The sequence below is a fragment of the Camponotus vicinus genome, unplaced genomic scaffold (genome assembly GCF_025532165.1).
Source record: "Camponotus vicinus isolate PSW18456_S1 unplaced genomic scaffold, iyCamVici1.0 SCAF_11, whole genome shotgun sequence".
NCBI classification, from domain to species: Eukaryota; Metazoa; Arthropoda; class Insecta; order Hymenoptera; family Formicidae; genus Camponotus; species Camponotus vicinus.
In genome coordinates this window covers 5,874,296-5,895,465 of record NW_028141947.1, presented here as the reverse complement: position 1 = coordinate 5,895,465, position 21,170 = coordinate 5,874,296, and the positions used below count along the sequence as shown (strand labels likewise).

The window sequence follows — 21,170 nt, the reverse complement described above, 5'->3', positions numbered from 1 at the left end:
AAATAAATAATACTTATCTAACATATCCTTGTGTTGTTCTTGTTATATAATTCCTTAAATAGTTCTTGCTTGTTAACTTATTTTATCTTCACTTAACTCTACAACAATTGAAAAAACTTGTCATTTAGATTGTCGGCTGGCGTCATAATGAATATATTAAAAATACTAATCACAAATAAATTAACCGGTCACAAATGTGGAAAATACACTCACAATTAACAAAAAATAATTTTTTCATATTAACAAATTATGTAATATTAATAACATTAATTAACAAACATAATATGACAAATGACAGCTGCTCCAAAAAATTAATTAGGACTATTGCTCATAGGACATAAAACATAGAACATAGAACGCTACTCGCTAGTTTCATTCAGAAATGTTGAAGATGATTGGCTGCCACGTCGCGCGTAATGCATCGACGCGCTATTGGCTAAAGCCCTGAGTACTTTGCGCATGCGCACTACAATTATAAAATTATTTATTGCAAATAATTAAGAAATTATTAACTCACAAACAGTTATATTGATATATTTATAAATCACAAACGATTTCCTATCAATTACAGTTATCAGTTATTACAAAATCTGTTTATTACTAAAATGTGTCGGCTGACATCATGCTTAAAATTAAATTATTAATTACAAAAAATCTAATTTGTTACAAACGTTAAAAACAGACTCACAATTAATCACGAACGATTTACAAACGAAATATATTCAGAAAAATTAAAAATAATCATATTTAATCATTTCCGTCGGCTAGCTTCCCAGGTAGCAAGCACACGTCATTTTGACGTTTCAAACTGGTCATTTTTCATATGTCGTCAAAATGACTGATTTGTTACATGACTTTATATTGACGTCTTGATATAACATTATTTTGACGTCATATTTCAGTCATGAACTGACGATTATTTTATTATTAATGTGATTATAGTTATTACATCGATTCCATAGAAAAAATCTTTCAAAATTTTTTATATAACATGACTTTCGCGAATAGACTTTAACAATTTTTCTTTCGACGCATGTATTTATCTGTGCACGACTCATGTTGTTTAATCACTCAAGTGTTCATTACATTAGTGCACAGTGAAAATATTAGCTATATCAATCGAGTGTAATTAAAATGCCAAAAAATATACACATTTTTTTATAATACAGTTGATTGGCAAAATATATTTTTATAAAACGCAGGCAACGGAAGACATTACTTATTGAAATTTTATATGATATTAAAAGTGTGACGTCCCGCTATCTTAAAATTACTAGATTTAGTTGCGATTCGCTTACCCATCTTATTTCATTGCTATATCTATGAAATAAGAATATTCAATTCTATTATTCATAATTCAATTTTACTCACTATTATCAATTATATTACTATTAATTTTAATTCTAATACATGCACATACGAATTCTAACACTTAAAATATCGATTACAATATTTGCTTACTGTTTTATTTTACACGGTTATTTAGCCTGCTAATTAAACAAGTACTCCCTCAATTAATATATAATGAGGACTTTATATACGCGCTAAAATTCAAATTTAGATTTTAAACAGATGCGACCGAAAATATATAATTTAAGCAATAACAAGTAAAGTATTTCGAAGGAACTGTTGAATTGATCTTAAATATGAATAAATACAAATACATTTAAGCACTTTGAAATGCTTTATTTAAAATTCATTATGGGATCATAACCAGTGGAAATAACTTCCTCTATACGCTATAACTTAAGATTAATTATTAAATTTATTCTAACTAAATTGAGCCGTAAATTTCTGAATCTTTTCTAAAATATAAAGGAAGTTATACATATAAAATGATTCTGTAATCCTAACACCGCTAATGATAGATATTAAATATTAAATTAAGAGCGCATAGTTTTGACGCGTGAGGTGGTCTAAGAGGAAGTCATAAATATATCGAGCATTGATTTCCCAGAGATGTCAACCGACACCTCCGATGAAATTCACATACTACTCTTTGATCACCGCCGCGCTTCTATGGCCGGTATTCATAGTCGATTCTTATTTTGAAGATCGTCTTAAGTTTTATCTTAAGATGTGTTCTAAATTCATAGTTAAAACTTAAGGCAATACTTGAGCAAAATCTTAAAGCGTGACTTATCGAAGATGATCTTATTTCAGAATTTCTTAATATGATTCATAAACATTTCTCATTTCATATAAGCATAAACTTAAGGTTATTTTATTGTTACCGAATTCATAGTCGTTAAAGTATATCTTATATGGTATATAAGTAGTCAAATAAGACGATCTTCATCAAAAGTCATGTCAGAAGTGGACTTAAGTAAATCTTCTTTGTTGTACGTGTAAAAATCAGCATTTTTTAGTGGGAATAGAATGGAAATAGAAGATAGAAATATTGATATACATTGAAATCGTGGAAGAAATTGATTCTACCGATGATGAGAATGATGTGCGTGCACCAAAAAGATATATTAGAAATTGGATTGATCCGTTTCAGTTTTATAGTAATAAAGAATTTAAAAGACGGTTTAGGTTTAATAAAAATACTGTAATGCAATAATAAAAAAATATAAAAATTAAAAATTCTAGGGCCAATAATACGAGCTAATTAATAAGGTCTAAATAACATAAATACAAATAATCATAAATTCGTTTAATTGAATAATAACAAAAACGTTTCGACTTTACTTAGTCTTCTTCAGTAAGAAATATAACAAAATCAGCGAAGTGAAATGATCCGTATTAATTGACAAACGTTTTTCGTATGTCGCATAGAAAGAAAGAAATCATAAGTATAAATTTAGTCAAAATGTAAAATGTGAAAAAAACAATCGTTAGAGCGCTATAAATAAATAAAAAGAAGCCAATAAAAACCCTTGCAATAGAACATGTTTCGGCAGCACAACAAATGAGTGACCCGGAGTGACAATTGGCCTCCTATTCAATCACAACTTCTTCGTTGGGAAGCGAGAAGCTCCTGATTTGAAACTGGCCATAACAGCTGTGTCCGAGTCTATCACTTTCATGCTGTAATTGTATTATTTAAATTCAAAAATTGTTATTGAAAATTAATTGAGATTAATTAAGAAAAAGAGAAAATGAATTAAATTAATAAATATTAATGAATTAATAAGCAATAAAATACTACATATTATTCATGATAAATGAAAAACTGATGAACACGGTCAAAAAAAGTTAAAACTATTTACATAATTTGTCATAAACATGTCTCTACAAGGCTCAAGATATTCTTAAAGGCTTCCTATCATTTCAGAGTCAAGAACACGACTGATAATAAATGTCATGATCACAGTAAATATCAATAATATGTAGGTGACAAAATACTGTAATATATGGAATTTTACCTAAAATTGAAGAGGGACTTGCATGTATCAATAATCGAGGCCTTCCTATACTTCCAGTACTTCAATTATTAATTTGTCTACAGTTCTATGCCACAGGTAGTTTCCCATACAGCACCGAAAGATTGCAAAAACGTTGCATAGATCTAACATTGAAACATTGTAATATTGCATAGAAGTTGCGAAATGTTTCTGCAACATTACTGCAAGCTTGCAGCAACGTTGAAATGTCCGCCCTCAGAAATATTACAATGTAAGATTGTAGTAATGTTATGGTGCAACGTATTTGCAATATTAAAACGCGTTTTGCTATTGCAAATGCAGACCGTTTTAAATTTAATAAATAAACTGAAAATATAAAGAAATGTTTAAGAAAGATAGGAACAAAAACATTTATCGCCTTTGAAAAAAAATATCTATTAGTGTTTTTTATCAAATGTGTCTTATTAAATATTTATCTCAATAATATACATACAATTATTTTACATACACTCGGTACCAGAATATTTTAATACGTGCAATAAATGACCCAGATAGCAAAGTCTGTAGAAGCAGATCATGCCAAGCGTCTGATATCAATTATTGTTAGCAAAAAGGCTACAAATTTGGTACAGAAGTTGTTATTACCGATAAAATCGACAAATTGATGTCAAAAATAGAGCAGATCCTGCTCACAGAATCTGACAGCAGATTGGCATAGAAAACCGAGCAGGATCTGCTAACATGACTTGACGTCAAATTGTCGGCAGAAACCGAGCAGGATCTGCACGCGCGCATTTGACAGCAGATTGGAAGCAGATTCCGAGCAGAATCTGCAGCTTTCGTTCATTCATATAAAATAGAGCATTTAAAGGGTCTCGATTTCTATATTATTTTAATTAATGATAAACACACAGAAAACTGAAAATTTGAATGAAATATTTTTTATTGATTATTTTTACATTAATAATTTTTACATATCGCGCTCTTATGTACTAAATTATCATTATATGTTACGATTACAATATATATATATATATATATATATATATATATATATATATATACATTATTACATTAAATATACAATTACATTTTATATACAATACAATATGTACACAATTATTACCATAATTAACACAATATATTTGGAATATTTTATATTATTAATACTATAAAACTTATTTTCGTTCTGTGGTATGCCTCGCGAATTTATGGGTATGTTCGAATATGCTCAGGATATCGATGTTCATCAGTAGCAGATTCAGGATTATCTCATGGCACTTGATGTCCGTCAGGAAAAGCCAATTCTGAACTAGCCCACGCATTATATTTTGTCGTGGATAACTTTGATTCTGTAACAAATGAAAATGCATTTATTTACTTGTATATATTTTTTTATACTTTTAAGGCTGCAATTCTTTTATATATATATACACACATATATATATATATATATATATATATATGTATGTATGTATGTATGTATGTATGTATGTATGTATATGTATATGTATATATGTATACACGGCCAATGGATTATTTTAAAAGTTTGGCGCTGAAAAGTGCCGATTATTGCGACAATTGCGAGTTTATCCAACTCAGATGAATAAAAAGGGCACTGAAAAGTGCCGTTTAGCACTGACAAGTGCCGTTTGGTATTAGATAGAAAATGCCGTTTGCTCTCCTCGCGCGCACACGCGCGTGTAGTCCTGCTCATCGTGGTTCCCTGTGGGTCGCGTCGTAGTCCTCATCGTGGTTCCCTGGGTCGCGTCGCAGTCCTCCTCTTCGTGGTTCCACAGGTCACGTCGCAGTCCTTCTCGTATGGTTCCACTGATCGCGTTGCAATCCTCCTCGTTGTGGTTCCACTGGTCGTGTCTCGCAGTCCTTCTCGTCGTGGTTCCACGGGTCGTGTCGCAGTCCTCCTCGTATGGCTCCACTGAATGTACATAAAAATTTATGACGTTACAAATCAAATTAGAAAAGAATTAAAATAAGAAATTAAATGAAAATTATTATACACACTTTGTCTAATCGTTGGTAGGTTCTTGATCTGTACTCGATGCGTTCGATGCTTCTTCGTTCCACAGATTGCGATCGATCCTTGGGCCGCCGGCGCGTGGAACAGTCTTCTTTCGCGATCGGCTCCTATGTCTCTACTTGGACATTCTCAAGGCTTCCCGCATTTGCACTTGGAATTCCGAACGTGTTGGTTTCTCAAAATGCTTGTTTTGACACACTCCATCTAAAAAATAAAGACAAATTGCATTATCGTTAAGAACACACGAAGTAATAATTATACGTAAACAAATATATTTATCTCGTACCATAAATCGCCATAATAAGACGAGTATTGTATAACGATCGGTGTCCTTCACGGCCCCACCATGTAAAGGATGATGCGACGGAATCCTTTAAACTTTCCTTCAAGGAAAAGTTTACTGCTTCTCTCAAGTTAAATCCACCGATGTAACGGAAATAATTTACCTACGTATCGAAGATTAATGTAGTTGTATATTGGAAGGACTATAAATATATAAAAAAGTAAAATTTCCACTTACGGCGTTGGAATATTCATCTTCTTCGATTCTCTCAAAAGCATCCATATCTCCAAGTGATGCTATTGGGAAGATGGCCGGTTTTTGTGGTGCGTGACGGCGATCTTGAACGCATTTCCAGATTTTATCCAGAATAGAATTCATTCGTCTGTAAATAAAAGGATAAATTAATACAATGAAAATGTCATCAAACATATTAGTAGAGATTTGGTATCTAAATAAATATGACTCTTACTTCATTTCTGCTTGTACGGAATTTAAGCTCTCCTGTAGTTTCCTGTTAACATTAAATAACATTTAAAAATTAATAGTTCTATAAAGAAATATGAACATTTTTCAAATGTTTTCAATATATTTTTTTTGTTATATTAATTATAACAGATAACTTTTAAATTAAGTAATAACTAAATATGTATAAATTTACCGAATATCCGACTTTTCTTGCGTAAAATTACGTTGATGACTATGTGCCGTCGATCCTCCAGTCGATCCACCGACATACCAATTTTGCGAAGTCACTGTGTGTGTTCCAGAATTTCCATAGTCCTGAAAATGTGTAGAAGGATTATCGGCGTAGCTTATGTTTTCTGGTTGCAATGTATTATAATTATGTGTAAGTGTATTATGTGTTGTTTGTGATATGTCGCGGTTGTGAGAAAATGAGTATGAAGGTTGCATGTTTATGTATGATTGTGTGTGTGTTTCATTTTCTAATTGAGATTGCATAATCGTAGGATTTCGACCGGGTAATAAAAAAATCGTGTCAGATTGAGGGGCCGCTATATGTGATTCAATGTTCGTCTGTGGTGATTGAATGTATGTGTGAGTGTCTTGTGTAAAAGAATTATTATCGTTATAATGTAAATAAGTAGAATCTTCTGCAATAATCCTCTTGATATGTTGGACGTCTTCTTGAATTTCTGTAGCGCTGATTCTTCTTCCGATCCTTGCTTGTTTTGGAGGGTGAGCCTCATCCGAGGATGTTGTCTTATACCGGGACGGTTTCGAGATAACTCGCTTTGGTCGTTCGGACATTTCTGCCTGTATAAATATAAAAATAATAAAAAAAAATATAAATACATATTAACTTATAGTACATAATATATAGAAAATTTATGTAACTACAGAAAAAAGAAAGCAAAAAATGAGTTTTTATAATTTTCCTAATAAAAAACTTTTAAACAATTAATAATTTTTTTTTATTATAAAAGATAGAAAATTAGAAAATAAAAACATTGAAATTATATATAATTGAGATATAAAAGAAAATTAAAATATAAAACAAATCATCATGCGATTTCTATCGGTTTTGAATGATTATTTAATATAATATTATAAATGATCTTTATATAATAATTCTTACCTCTATATCATTATAGTTTACTCATCTCCTTTCGCTCTCTTTATAAATTATACTGAACCTATTTCTTGATATTAAATATAATTTGAAATTAAAAAAATTAAAAAAAGGATGGAATATTGAAATATTAACAATATGATGATGATTAACAAGTCGATGAGATATATTTGAACATAAACCCACACCGAGACTATTAGAAGAAAATTGATAATAAACGTGCAAACATCATACACATTACTTATGAAAAACAGAAAAGATGAAAGACGAAAGCAATAAAATAGCGAGTATATAAAACAACATCCATTAACAAATATTTTATGTAAATGTTTGAAAAGAATGTAAAAATAAGAGAGACGACCCAAAATAATAAAGAAAAGGAAAGTGTTATAAAACACGATGTGTAAAAAAGAAGAAAGTAGCATATTTTCGAATATCTAAAAAAGTTAAAATTCAAAAAATTCACAAAAATACATCTTACATCCTCTCATGATGTATAATAACAGCGACCACATATTGTAACGTTTCCAAATGATTTTCTCCATCATTGTCCATCGATGTACAATTCCGAAAAGGCATTCTATAACATTTCGCATTAACTTCGTCCAAATGAATATAAAAAGATTCACTGCTTAACGCTGTACATTTATATACTCGAAAAGCCGAAGACACCATACCGACATCGTAAAAATTATCAATCTGTAAAAATTTTTTTACAGCTAAACGATAAGAATTATTATTCATAAGAATATTAAAGACGATACAAATTGATCCGTCATGTAAGATGCAGCAATTGTCACGTTCATCTATACTTAGCAATATTTCATTGAATTGAATCTTACGATACTGAGAACGATTACTACCATCATTATTATGCGATATAGATACACGAGGAATGGAGGAATCAAATTCACGATTATTACGATCTATACCATGAATCCGTTTTTCTGTCATTCTATTAAAAAACTGTTGAAGAGGTTGACTCGGTTTTCTACAATATTTCCTAAAAATTAACATGTTATTTTCATAAGGGAAAGCAGAAAATGAATCCAAGTTACCAAAACGTTTGACATCGTCAGTGAGATGAACAAGTCCGTGAACATTATAAGTATGAAAAGTTGAACCATAAAGAATTTCAGAACGGAGAACAAATTTCTGTAGCGCAAGCTCTGCAAATTTTAAATGTTGCCTCGATGGTGATTTCGAAACCAAAACTCTAATAGCAGCATGTAAAAATAAAAAATGTTTATACAATTGTTCGTCCAATATATTATACAATACAACTGGACCTGTATACAGCAAAAATTGACGAAATTCAGTTGCTTTAAATTTAGAAAAAGTATCGATAGATGTAGGGCGTCTTGCGAAATCCGAAGGGCAACAATTTCTAAGAATTTTTAATCTTTCAGATATGATAGAAATAGATCTTCCGGAAAGTTTCGAGAGTCGTGAATATTTACCATGAATCCACGCAGACAAAAGTTTTTTCATGACACCTAAACATACAAGATGCATATATTCGAAAGGTACTTGTGACACCATACCCATTGGTAGTGATGACAATGGACTTTTACCCTCTTTGTGATGATCCTCGTCTAAGCATCTAATATATTCTTCGTCAGTTCGAGGAGCATGATTAATACCACTGAAGACAATACGACCTTCTGTATGTATACCGGAAACTTTGCACTAGACAAGGTTGACTGGACACATGACTGCGGTGATTTAAAATGAAAGCTCTGGCTGGTGCATCAGCTATGAAACTTCTCAAACGTATTGGGATTTTATTTCCACGGTAAGTAATTCCTCCACTAGACATGATTCTAATGATATCTGCAACAAATTTTTCAAAAAAAATATTAGGATCGTGTGGCTTATGTAAACCTTTATAGATTCCTATAACTATTGGCTTTGTACGTTGCATATTTACAATTCTGCATTAAATTGGCCAAACGTGGACAGTACCTGACTTATTCAAGTTACATCCATCCGTATTAAAATCCAATTCTAATTCCTTCACAGTGGATACGAATGGAACATCGAAGAGATGTTCTACTAATTTTTCCTCAACATCAAAGTGAATGTACTTCCCTGGTTCTACGTTGAATATAATAGCAGGATTTTGCGGTGTATTAAGAAGAGTTCTAATATCCTTTGATAAATAAGAGAAGCAGGGATGTGTTCGAAGAACAGATAGTATACTGTTGCCTTGAACATGGGTTATATTATTACTCACAAAGCAAGATGCTAAACGTTCACGAAATGATTCAGAAGAATTACTAGATGAGAATAAGGATACATCACTGAGATCAGAAACACATGAAGAAGAAAAGGAAAGCTTATCCTCTTCTAAATTATACCTCATATTGAAATTATCATTTACATTGAAATCAATATCAATAGAAGAACTGCAACTCTCAACAGGAATATGATAATCTTGTGTATTTTTTTCAATGATATTGGGAGTTTTAGAAGAAGAACAATTTTGTATGCTGCTTCTAACTTCAGACATAACCCTACTACGCTGTCTAACCGATAATCTATTTATTACTTTCCGCGAGACGGATAATTTTATATTACTTCGCTTCATACTTATCTTTTCTCTCTTAATAAATGCAGCTGCAAACGATGATCCACTGCTTCTTCTTGCTTCTGCAATATATTTTTATCTTTCACTGTGCGAGAACAAAGATTTCACCTCACTGAGCGACGGTTGAACTCGGCATGATAAAGTCCGCGAAACGTGCACAATAGCGGTCACTGACCGCGGCTTTTCCGACCAATCAGAGATTCAGACAAAAATTATAAACTTTTATGGCGCCGAAATGTGGATAGGCTGAGCCATATTGTCTGAATCTCTGATTGGTCGGAAAAGCCGCGGTCAGTGACCGCTATTGTGCACGTTTCGCGGACTTTATCATGCCGAGTTCAACCGTCGCTCAGTGAGGTGAAATCTTTGTTCTCGCACAGTGAAAGATAAAAATATATTGCAGAAGCAAGAAGAAGCAGTGGATCATCGTTTGCAGCTGCATTTATTAAGAGAGAAAAGATAAGTATGAAGCGAAGTAATATAAAATTATCCGTCTCGCGGAAAGTAATAAATAGATTATCGGTTAGACAGCGTAGTAGGGTTATGTCTGAAGTTAGAAGCAGCATACAAAATTGTTCTTCTTCTAAAACTCCCAATATCATTGAAAAAAATACACAAGATTATCATATTCCTGTTGAGAGTTGCAGTTCTTCTATTGATATTGATTTCAATGTAAATGATAATTTCAATATGAGGTATAATTTAGAAGAGGATAAGCTTTCCTCTTCTTCTTCATGTGTTTCTGATCTCAGTGATGTATCCTTATTCTCATCTAGTAATTCTTCTGAATCATTTCGTGAACGTTTAGCATCTTGCTTTGTGAGTAATAATATAACCCATGTTCAAGGCAACAGTATACTATCTGTTCTTCGAACACATCCCTGCTTCTCTTATTTATCAAAGGATATTAGAATTCTTCTTAATACACCGCAAAATCCTGCTATTATATTCAACGTAGAACCAGGGAAGTACATTCACTTTGATGTTGAGGAAAAATTAGTAGAACATCTCTTCGATGTTCCATTCGTATCCACTGTGAAGGAATTAGAATTGGATTTTAATACGGATGGATGTAACTTGAATAAGTCAGGTACTGTCCACGTTTGGCCAATTTAATGCAGAATTGTAAATATGCAACGTACAAAGCCAATAGTTATAGGAATCTATAAAGGTTTACATAAGCCACACGATCCTAATATTTTTTTTGAAAAATTTGTTGCAGATATCATTAGAATCATGTCTAGTGGAGGAATTACTTACCGTGGAAATAAAATCCCAATACGTTTGAGAAGTTTCATAGCTGATGCACCAGCCAGAGCTTTCATTTTAAATCACCGCAGTCATGTGTCCAGTCAACCTTGTTCTAGTGCAAAGTTTCCGGTATACATACAGAAGGTCGTATTGTCTTCAGTGGTATTAATCATGCTCCTCGAACTGACGAAGAATATATTAGATGCTTAGACGAGGATCATCACAAAGAGGGTAAAAGTCCATTGTCATCACTACCAATGGGTATGGTGTCACAAGTACCTTTCGAATATATGCATCTTGTATGTTTAGGTGTCATGAAAAAACTTTTGTCTGCGTGGATTCATGGTAAATATTCACGACTCTCGAAACTTTCCGGAAGATCTATTTCTATCATATCTGAAAGATTAAAAATTCTTAGAAATTATTGCCCTTCGGATTTCGCAAGACGCCCTACATTTATCGATACTTTTTCTAAATTTAAAGCAACTGAATTTCGTCAATTTTTGCTGTATACAGGTCCAGTTGTATTGTATAATATATTGGACGAACAATTGTATAAACATTTTTTATTTTTACATGCTGCTATTAGAGTTTTGGTTTCGAAATCACCATCGAGGCAACATTTAAAATTTGCAGAGCTTGCGCTACAGAAATTTGTTCTCCGTTCTGAAATTCTTTATGGTTCAACTTTTCATACTTATAATGTTCACGGACTTGTTCATCTCACTGACGATGTCAAACGGTTTGGTAACTTGGATTCATTTTCTGCTTTCCCTTATGAAAATAACATGTTAATTTTTAGGAAATATTGTAGAAAACCGAGTCAACCTCTTCAACAGTTTTTTAATAGAATGACAGAAAAACGGATTCATGGTATAGATCGTAATAATCGTGAATTTGATTCCTCCATTCCTCGTGTATCTATATCGCATAATAATGATGGTAGTAATCGTTCTCAGTATCGTAAGATTCAATTCAATGAAATATTGCTAAGTATAGATGAACGTGACAATTGCTGCATCTTACATGACGGATCAATTTGTATCGTCTTTAATATTCTTATGAATAATAATTCTTATCGTTTAGCTGTAAAAAAATTTTTACAGATTGATAATTTTTACGATGTCGGTATGGTGTCTTCGGCTTTTCGAGTATATAAATGTACAGCGTTAAGCAGTGAATCTTTTTATATTCATTTGGACGAAGTTAATGCGAAATGTTATAGAATGCCTTTTCGGAATTGTACATCGATGGACAATGATGGAGAAAATCATTTGGAAACGTTACAATATGTGGTCGCTGTTATTATACATCATGAGAGGATGTAAGATGTATTTTTGTGAATTTTTTGAATTTTAACTTTTTTAGATATTCGAAAATATGCTACTTTCTTCTTTTTTACACATCGTGTTTTATAACACTTTCCTTTTCTTTATTATTTTGGGTCGTCTCTCTTATTTTTACATTCTTTTCAAACATTTACATAAAATATTTGTTAATGGATGTTGTTTTATATACTCGCTATTTTATTGCTTTCGTCTTTCATCTTTTCTGTTTTTCATAAGTAATGTGTATGATGTTTGCACGTTTATTATCAATTTTCTTCTAATAGTCTCGGTGTGGGTTTATGTTCAAATATATCTCATCGACTTGTTAATCATCATCATATTGTTAATATTTCAATATTCCATCCTTTTTTTAATTTTTTTAATTTCAAATTATATTTAATATCAAGAAATAGGTTCAGTATAATTTATAAAGAGAGCGAAAGGAGATGAGTAAACTATAATGATATAGAGGTAAGAATTATTATATAAAGATCATTTATAATATTATATTAAATAATCATTCAAAACCGATAGAAATCGCATGATGATTTGTTTTATATTTTAATTTTCTTTTATATCTCAATTATATATAATTTCAATGTTTTTATTTTCTAATTTTCTATCTTTTATAATAAAAAAAAATTATTAATTGTTTAAAAGTTTTTTATTAGGAAAATTATAAAAACTCATTTTTTGCTTTCTTTTTTCTGTAGTTACATAAATTTTCTATATATTATGTACTATAAGTTAATATGTATTTATATTTTTCTTTATTATTTTTATATTTATACAGGCAGAAATGTCCGAACGACCAAAGCGAGTTATCTCGAAACCGTCCCGGTATAAGACAACATCCTCGGATGAGGCTCACCCTCCAAAACAAGCAAGGATCGGAAGAAGAATCAGCGCTACAGAAATTCAAGAAGACGTCCAACATATCAAGAGGATTATTGCAGAAGATTCTACTTATTTACATTATAACGATAATAATTCTTTTACACAAGACACTCACACATACATTCAATCACCACAGACGAACATTGAATCACATATAGCGGCCCCTCAATCTGACACGATTTTTTTATTACCCGGTCGAAATCCTACGATTATGCAATCTCAATTAGAAAATGAAACACACACACAATCATACATAAACATGCAACCTTCATACTCATTTTCTCACAACCGCGACATATCACAAACAACACATAATACACTTACACATAATTATAATACATTGCAACCAGAAAACATAAGCTACGCCGATAATCCTTCTACACATTTTCAGGACTATGGAAATTCTGGAACACACACAGTGACTTCGCAAAATTGGTATGTCGGTGGATCGACTGGAGGATCGACGGCACATAGTCATCAACGTAATTTTACGCAAGAAAAGTCGGATATTCGGTAAATTTATACATATTTAGTTATTACTTAATTTAAAAGTTATCTGTTATAATTAATATAACAAAAAAAATATATTGAAAACATTTGAAAAATGTTCATATTTCTTTATAGAACTATTAATCTTTAAATGTTATTTAATGTTAACAGGAAACTACAGGAGAGCTTAAATTCCGTACAAGCAGAAATGAAGTAAGAGTCATATTTATTTAGATACCAAATCTCTACTAATATGTTTGATGACATTTTCATTGTATTAATTTATCCTTTTATTTACAGACGAATGAATTCTATTCTGGATAAAATCTGGAAATGCGTTCAAGATCGCCGTCACGCACCACAAAAACCGGCCATCTTCCCAATAGCATCACTTGGAGATATGGATGCTTTTGAGAGAATCGAAGAAGATGAATATTCCAACGCCGTAAGTGGAAATTTTACTTTTTTATATATTTATAGTCCTTCCAATATACAACTACATTAATCTTCGATACGTAGGTAAATTATTTCCGTTACATCGGTGGATTTAACTTGAGAGAAGCAGTAAACTTTTCCTTGAAGGAAAGTTTAAAGGATTCCGTCGCATCATCCTTTACATGGTGGGGCCGTGAAGGACACCGATCGTTATACAATACTCGTCTTATTATGGCGATTTATGGTACGAGATAAATATATTTGTTTACGTATAATTATTACTTCGTGTGTTCTTAACGATAATGCAATTTGTCTTTATTTTTTAGATGGAGTGTGTCAAAACAAGCATTTTGAGAAACCAACACGTTCGGAATTCCAAGTGCAAATGCGGGAAGCCTTGAGAATGTCCAAGTAGAGACATAGGAGCCGATCGCGAAAGAAGACTGTTCCACGCGCCGGCGGCCCAAGGATCGATCGCAATCTGTGGAACGAAGAAGCATCGAACGCATCGAGTACAGATCAAGAACCTACCAACGATTAGACAAAGTGTGTATAATAATTTTCATTTAATTTCTTATTTTAATTCTTTTCTAATTTGATTTGTAACGTCATAAATTTTTATGTACATTCAGTGGAGCCATACGAGGAGGACTGCGACACGACCCGTGGAACCACGACGAGAAGGACTGCGAGACACGACCAGTGGAACCACAACGAGGAGGATTGCAACGCGATCAGTGGAACCATACGAGAAGGACTGCGACGTGACCTGTGGAACCACGAAGAGGAGGACTGCGACGCGACCCAGGGAACCACGATGAGGACTACGACGCGACCCACAGGGAACCACGATGAGCAGGACTACACGCGCGTGTGCGCGCGAGGAGAGCAAACGGCATTTTCTATCTAATACCAAACGGCACTTGTCAGTGCTAAACGGCACTTTTCAGTGCCCTTTTTATTCATCTGAGTTGGATAAACTCGCAATTGTCGCAATAATCGGCACTTTTCAGCGCCAAACTTTTAAAATAATCCATTGGCCGTGTATACATATATACATATACATATACATACATACATACATACATACATACATACATACATATATATATATATATATATATATGTGTGTATATATATATAAAAGAATTGCAGCCTTAAAAGTATAAAAAAATATATACAAGTAAATAAATGCATTTTCATTTGTTACAGAATCAAAGTTATCCACGACAAAATATAATGCGTGGGCTAGTTCAGAATTGGCTTTTCCTGACGGACATCAAGTGCCATGAGATAATCCTGAATCTGCTACTGATGAACATCGATATCCTGAGCATATTCGAACATACCCATAAATTCGCGAGGCATACCACAGAACGAAAATAAGTTTTATAGTATTAATAATATAAAATATTCCAAATATATTGTGTTAATTATGGTAATAATTGTGTACATATTGTATTGTATATAAAATGTAATTGTATATTTAATGTAATAATGTATATATATATATATATATATATATATATATATATATATATTGTAATCGTAACATATAATGATAATTTAGTACATAAGAGCGTGATATGTAAAAGTTATTAATGTAAAAATAATCAATAAAAAATATTTCATTCAAATTTTCAGTTTTCTGCGTGTTTATCATTAATTAAAATAATATAGAAATCGAGACCCTTTAAATGCTCTATTTTATATGAATGAACGAAAGCTGCAGATTCTGCTCGAAATCTGCTTCCAATCTGCTGTTAAATGCGCGCGTGCAGATCCTGCTCGGTTTCTGCCGACAATTTGACGTCAAGTCATGTTAGCAGATCCTGCTCGGTTTTCTATGCCAATCTGCTGTCAGATTCTGTGAGCAGGATCTGCTATCAAATCATGAGCCTATTGCGCACATAACGGATGCCAATCTGCTACCAAGTTTTGTGGAAATCTTTCGCCAATCTGCTGACAAATTGCGCGCATTTTGCTTACCGGGGAATTATTTCCCATTTACCGATTCAATGAAGAAAAATCTGTTTAATATTCTGAATCCCAACGAGGGATCTAGATTATTAAACAAATTATTTGTTTAATAATCTAAATCCCTTATTAGGATTCAGAATATTAAATAAATCAAGTCAGTTTATTAGAAATTTAACTGACACAAGACAAGAAATATAATTACTACATTAGTCCTTTGTAGGCCTTATATCCATTTTAGATGAAAATTCGAATACGAGTTAGTTAAGTTTGGTGTCGCCACATAGCGGCAAGTAAAGAAACACATGTTATACGTTTTCGCTATGTTAAAATGTTGCTGCAACATTGCCAAAGTTATATTACAAAATAATGTCTCTGCAATATTTCTGCAGCATTACACTGCTATGTGCAATGTTGTAACATTGCAGCAATGTTGATGCAAGCTTCTGTGCTGTATGGGTTTCAGGTTAGTAAAATATATAATTATGTGTAATAAGATATTTTTGATGTATACAATATATATTAAGTAAAATAATTATAACATAATGTCATAATTATTTGCGAGAATTTAAAAATTTTTTTGTAAAAATGTAATATTGTAATATTTTTGTAGCAAGTTATTGTGTGTGTGTGGAGATACAATAATCGTCTCACAGCCAACTATATCAAGAATAATATTTCGAGTATCTGTGCGTTTAGCAAGAATCTGCAATAAATTTATAAAGATGCCTTGTACACCAGATGCTGTAAGAGAAAATCAAAGACTTTTTAGAGATATAGGACATAATAGAGGCGTCGGTTTACCTGGCATTGATGGAGCTATAGATTGCACACATATACGTTTAGTCAGTACCAGATTCCATAATATTGAGGAAATTTATAGAAATCGAAAAGGATATTTGTCATTAAATGTGCAGGTACGCATACTCTATGGCCCATATTCTGAGTCCTCTTTTATCGATAAAAGTGATTTTTTTATCAAATATATTAAAAAATTATCGATTTTAATATTTGATTATATGTATGTATTTATGCAGGCTGTTGTTGGACCTAGAACGGAATTTCTAGACATTGTTCCAGAATGGCCTGGTGGCCAACACGACAGTAGAATTTTCCAAAATTCTAGAATATATATGAGATATGTCCAACGTAAATTATCAGGTACTCTGGTAGGAGATGCTGGATATCCGTGCTTACCATTACTTTTAACTCCTATTCAGAATCCACAAACAGATGAAGAAATCACGTAAGTATTAAAATCTTTAATTTTGCTACATTTTTATTTTATTTTCTCTAACAGCACACATATCCGAAGAATGTCTGGAGGACATCCATAGAATATCCATATATCCTATGAATGTTCTCTGGACATCTTTTGGACATTGTGTGCTGTTAGGATTACTTTTTATAATAACCTATGAAAAATATATTTTCTCTATTACAATTACAATATAGTTCACAGAAAAACACGTCAGATTGTCGAAAGGACATTTGGAAGCGCAGGTTTCCATGTCTGTCTAGAGGGCTAACTAACAAATTGATTTGTTCAACCACAATTGTAGTCGCTTGTGCTGTGCTACATAATCTTTCACTAATTTTTAATGATGTATTACCAGAAGATGAAGAAGAAGAACAAGATAATGAAATGGAAGTGCCAGTTGAGGAACCACATTGGCAACCGGGCGAGGGTTTTGCAGTACGAGCAGCACTAATTGAAAGACTATTTAGATAAAAAGAAATGTCCTTTTTATTGTCTTTGCAACAATATAATATTTTAATATAACAATATATTTTTGTAATTTTTCAAATAAATTATTTAATACAAAGAAACCCATATAATGCACTTGTGACATCTTTTAATTAAAGCAAAAATAAACAATTGCACTTTTATAATAATATTATTAATACTTAAAATTAACTCATTTTTAAAGCAAAATATTCAAACAAATTGAAAAGAAACATTTTTTAAATAAGTTTTAATATGTAACATTTACCCTCTCTCCATATGTCTATTTCTCTCTCTCCATATATAATTATATATGCAGTCTCACATTTTATATATATATACATATATATATATATATATATATATATATATATAATAAATATATTTACTTTTATATATTATATATTTCTATTATGTTATAAATAACTTATATTTTAATCTTTGTACTTTTTGTAATCTTCAAACTTTTCTTAAATCTATTTTTCTTTTTCCTTTTGCAACTGCAACTCAGCTAGTTCAACTTTTGCAATTGCTGTTTGGATTTCTAGAATATGTAACTCCTCATAAAAATTTTCTTTCATTACTGCCAGTTTTTTTTCGTGAGCTTTTCGTATATCTGCTATTTCCTTCTCGTCTTCCATAATCCGCTTTATTCTTTCAATTTTAATCAAATCTTCATTTCTAACTAAATTTTCCTTGTTTTCTACTTTTGTTATTTTACTAGCTTGCGTACAAGTAGTGTCTTGTTTCAAAATTTTTTTTCTTTTTACAGAAAGCACTGGAAATACAATAATATTTAGTTATTCAATCGACATAAGAAAATATCCACCATTGTTCATATTACCTTTATTAATATTTTGATTTTCTTTGTCCATTGTTTCTTCAATCGTTATTTCATCTAAAAATCATTAATAATTAATCTATTTTAACAAGTAACATTACTTTTCAAACATGCATATATATATTTTTTTTTGTATATAGTTATATAATCTAATTAATAAATAAACAATAATAACATTAATACAATTTAAAATAATTTTTCTGTATTTTTTACATATAATATGTATACTTGTATATATATTTTACTTTTAATTTATTCTAATGTAATATACCTTTTTCTACTTCGTCCATTATTACTTATATTATTACTTCGTATAATGTTATTACTATCATCATTATGACTTTCACATAACACAGTCGTTGCCTCATTATCATCTAAGGAAATACTTATAATATGTTCTGCTTTCTCTGAAACAAAAAGCATATGTAAATCTGTGATATATATAATAAATTTGTTAAATTTTAACAGTTAATTAATCTCTAGTACGTATGATTATTTCATGTCAGTAAAAATTTTATATATGTATATATATACACATATGTGTGTACTTTCGTTACAAATATATTATTTATATATATCTTTATAAATATTTGTTTAAAATTATTTACCATTTATTTTGTTTTCTTCCATATTTGATGTAAAAAGAACAGGAGCTGTTTGCATAATGTGCGGTGCTATTATGGCTATATCGTGATCAATATTTGTCTCTGGAAGTGGTGGACCGCCACCAGTGGCTAGACAAGCTTGTTTTTCTTTCGTTAATATATCTCTTTGTGTCTGTTTTAAATTTGCCCATAATTTTTTTAGTTGTTGAACTGTACGCTGTAATCAGAAAACATTTATATGCATTACTATATATGTATCTTAAGTACATATATACACACACATACAATTTTAAAATAATTTTTTTTTATACTTACCTCTTGCGCAATCATTGTACATTCATTGTATCGCTTACAAATTTCAGACCATGCAATTTCTTTATCATGAAGTGTTGAAGAATCACTTTTTTTAACCTCAACAACATGTTTAAACTCTTTTAATATTTCTAAAAAAATTTTTTTTTCTACAGGCGTATAGTGTTTATTTTTCGACATTTTTGAAGTTTTATCAATGGTTCTTGTTAAAAAATAAAATTTATTTTATAAAGAAACGAGATATTTCAACGAAAGAAAAGCACCATTGATAATTTATATCATGATGATCCACTTTACTTGTGAAAAAAAAATCATTTGATTGGTTGTTCTAACAGAAATAATACGGAAATAGTCGAATAATCAATAAGTATTAACTTAAGTACATCTTCGTGAAGAATATCTTAAATAGAATAAGAATTTCTTAAATAAGAACTTCTTTACTAAGATTATCTTAATTCATGTCTATGAATTCTATTAATCTTGAGACAGCCTTTATTGAATAAGAAGATCTTGGTCAAGTCGATCCTAAGTATCGTCTTGAGCTTCGACTATGAATACGGGCCTATGAAAGAGATATCTATGTCAAAACAATTGATAAGTAATTCGGCGGTGCTTCCGAGAATGACGTGGTCCGATGTAGAGATCACCTTACTCGAGGATTCCTACGACTAAAGATCATGCAAGGAACAAAGAAATCACCAGTATATAAACACCGGATTTTAGGCGCGAGCGGTCATTAATAATTAGTCAGTAGAGCAGACTCGCTGTTAGTCGTTATTTTCGTAAACACTTTGTCATTATTCTTTACTATTCGTTAACCATTCATTATAACTAAAAATTAATACTTTGTCTGATAAAATTCAAATAAAGAAGTTATACTTGTGTAAATTCGCTGTGTCAATTCTTGGAGACTCCCAAACCTTGCTTAGACGAAGGCGATCGAGACCAACAGAAATCGATATCTGAGTGGTAAGTACAAGATTCTTTTACGTCCCACTTCATTCTTGTATATTTAATATTCGTGTGATAATATTCACCTTCCTTGCATTCACAACATTTCCTGAAACAAGACATCGAGGATTAAATAAATAATCATACTGTTAAGCACTAGCACGTCGCTGGCAGTATTCCTTCCTCTTACTCCAGCACAAATTTGTTTTAACTTGTTATTTTATTCTGACAAGCGTCAAGGCAAATATTAATTAGAACTTCAAAAATCGCCCTCATCAATTGAGCGTCGCAGCTTCCCTTCTCCGAAGATTCCTCCATCTCCAGGCATCCTCTGCTATGCCGGAGAACTCCTCACTCTCCAATTTTTATTCCTAAAATTCATTACCACATTTTAGCCCCAAACCCAGATCTCCATCATCTCCGGGCATCCACTGTCATGCCGGAGGCATCCGACATCTTAAACCAATTCGCTTAATCGACGCTTCATTGAATATATCAAACGATAT

The 21,170-nt window shown here is 31.5% G+C and overlaps 3 protein-coding genes and 3 pseudogenes across 5 annotated transcripts; 2 read left to right on the top strand and 4 right to left on the bottom strand.

Moving 5' to 3' along the window:
• LOC145961982 (uncharacterized) overlaps positions 1 to 21,170 on the bottom strand; it is a 357,225-nt pseudogene that overhangs the window by 96,826 nt on the left and 239,229 nt on the right.
• LOC145961981 (uncharacterized) lies at positions 4,416 to 10,019 on the bottom strand. 3 transcript variants are annotated; one of them, XR_014435762.1, is made up of 7 exons: positions 9,855 to 10,019; positions 6,330 to 6,946; positions 6,141 to 6,182; positions 5,909 to 6,053; positions 5,675 to 5,834; positions 5,373 to 5,592; positions 4,416 to 5,286 (listed from the first exon to the last, which is right to left on the bottom strand). XR_014435762.1 is itself a non-coding variant. In XM_083082676.1 (5 exons), exons 1-5 carry the CDS (start codon positions 6,938 to 6,940, stop codon positions 5,504 to 5,506), a joined length of 1,047 nt encoding a protein of 348 aa, XP_082938802.1. In that variant the 5' UTR covers positions 6,941 to 6,971; the 3' UTR covers positions 5,373 to 5,503. The 3 variants fall into 3 exon arrangements, 1 of the variants encoding a protein (XP_082938802.1); XR_014435761.1 differs by having other exon boundaries at positions 4,417 to 5,286; positions 6,330 to 6,948; positions 9,859 to 10,016; XM_083082676.1 differs by lacking the exons at positions 4,416 to 5,286; positions 9,855 to 10,019 and having other exon boundaries at positions 6,330 to 6,971.
• LOC145961978 (uncharacterized) lies at positions 7,636 to 9,856 on the bottom strand (annotated as a pseudogene).
• LOC145961979 (uncharacterized) lies at positions 10,314 to 12,431 on the top strand (annotated as a pseudogene).
• LOC145961980 (uncharacterized) lies at positions 13,225 to 15,309 on the top strand. Its single transcript, XM_083082674.1, has 6 exons — positions 13,225 to 13,841; positions 13,989 to 14,030; positions 14,118 to 14,262; positions 14,337 to 14,496; positions 14,579 to 14,798; positions 14,885 to 15,309. The coding sequence occupies exons 1-5, from the start codon at positions 13,231 to 13,233 to the stop codon at positions 14,665 to 14,667; spliced, it is 1,047 nt and encodes a 348-aa protein (XP_082938800.1). The 5' UTR covers positions 13,225 to 13,230; the 3' UTR covers positions 14,668 to 14,798; positions 14,885 to 15,309.
• On the bottom strand, positions 17,975 to 19,967 carry LOC145961984 (myb/SANT-like DNA-binding domain-containing protein 3). The gene is made up of 5 exons (XM_083082680.1): positions 19,717 to 19,967; positions 19,405 to 19,618; positions 19,068 to 19,203; positions 18,800 to 18,853; positions 17,975 to 18,733 (listed from the first exon to the last, which is right to left on the bottom strand). Exons 1-4 carry the CDS (start codon positions 19,891 to 19,893, stop codon positions 18,850 to 18,852), a joined length of 531 nt encoding a protein of 176 aa, XP_082938806.1. The 5' UTR covers positions 19,894 to 19,967; the 3' UTR covers positions 17,975 to 18,733; positions 18,800 to 18,849.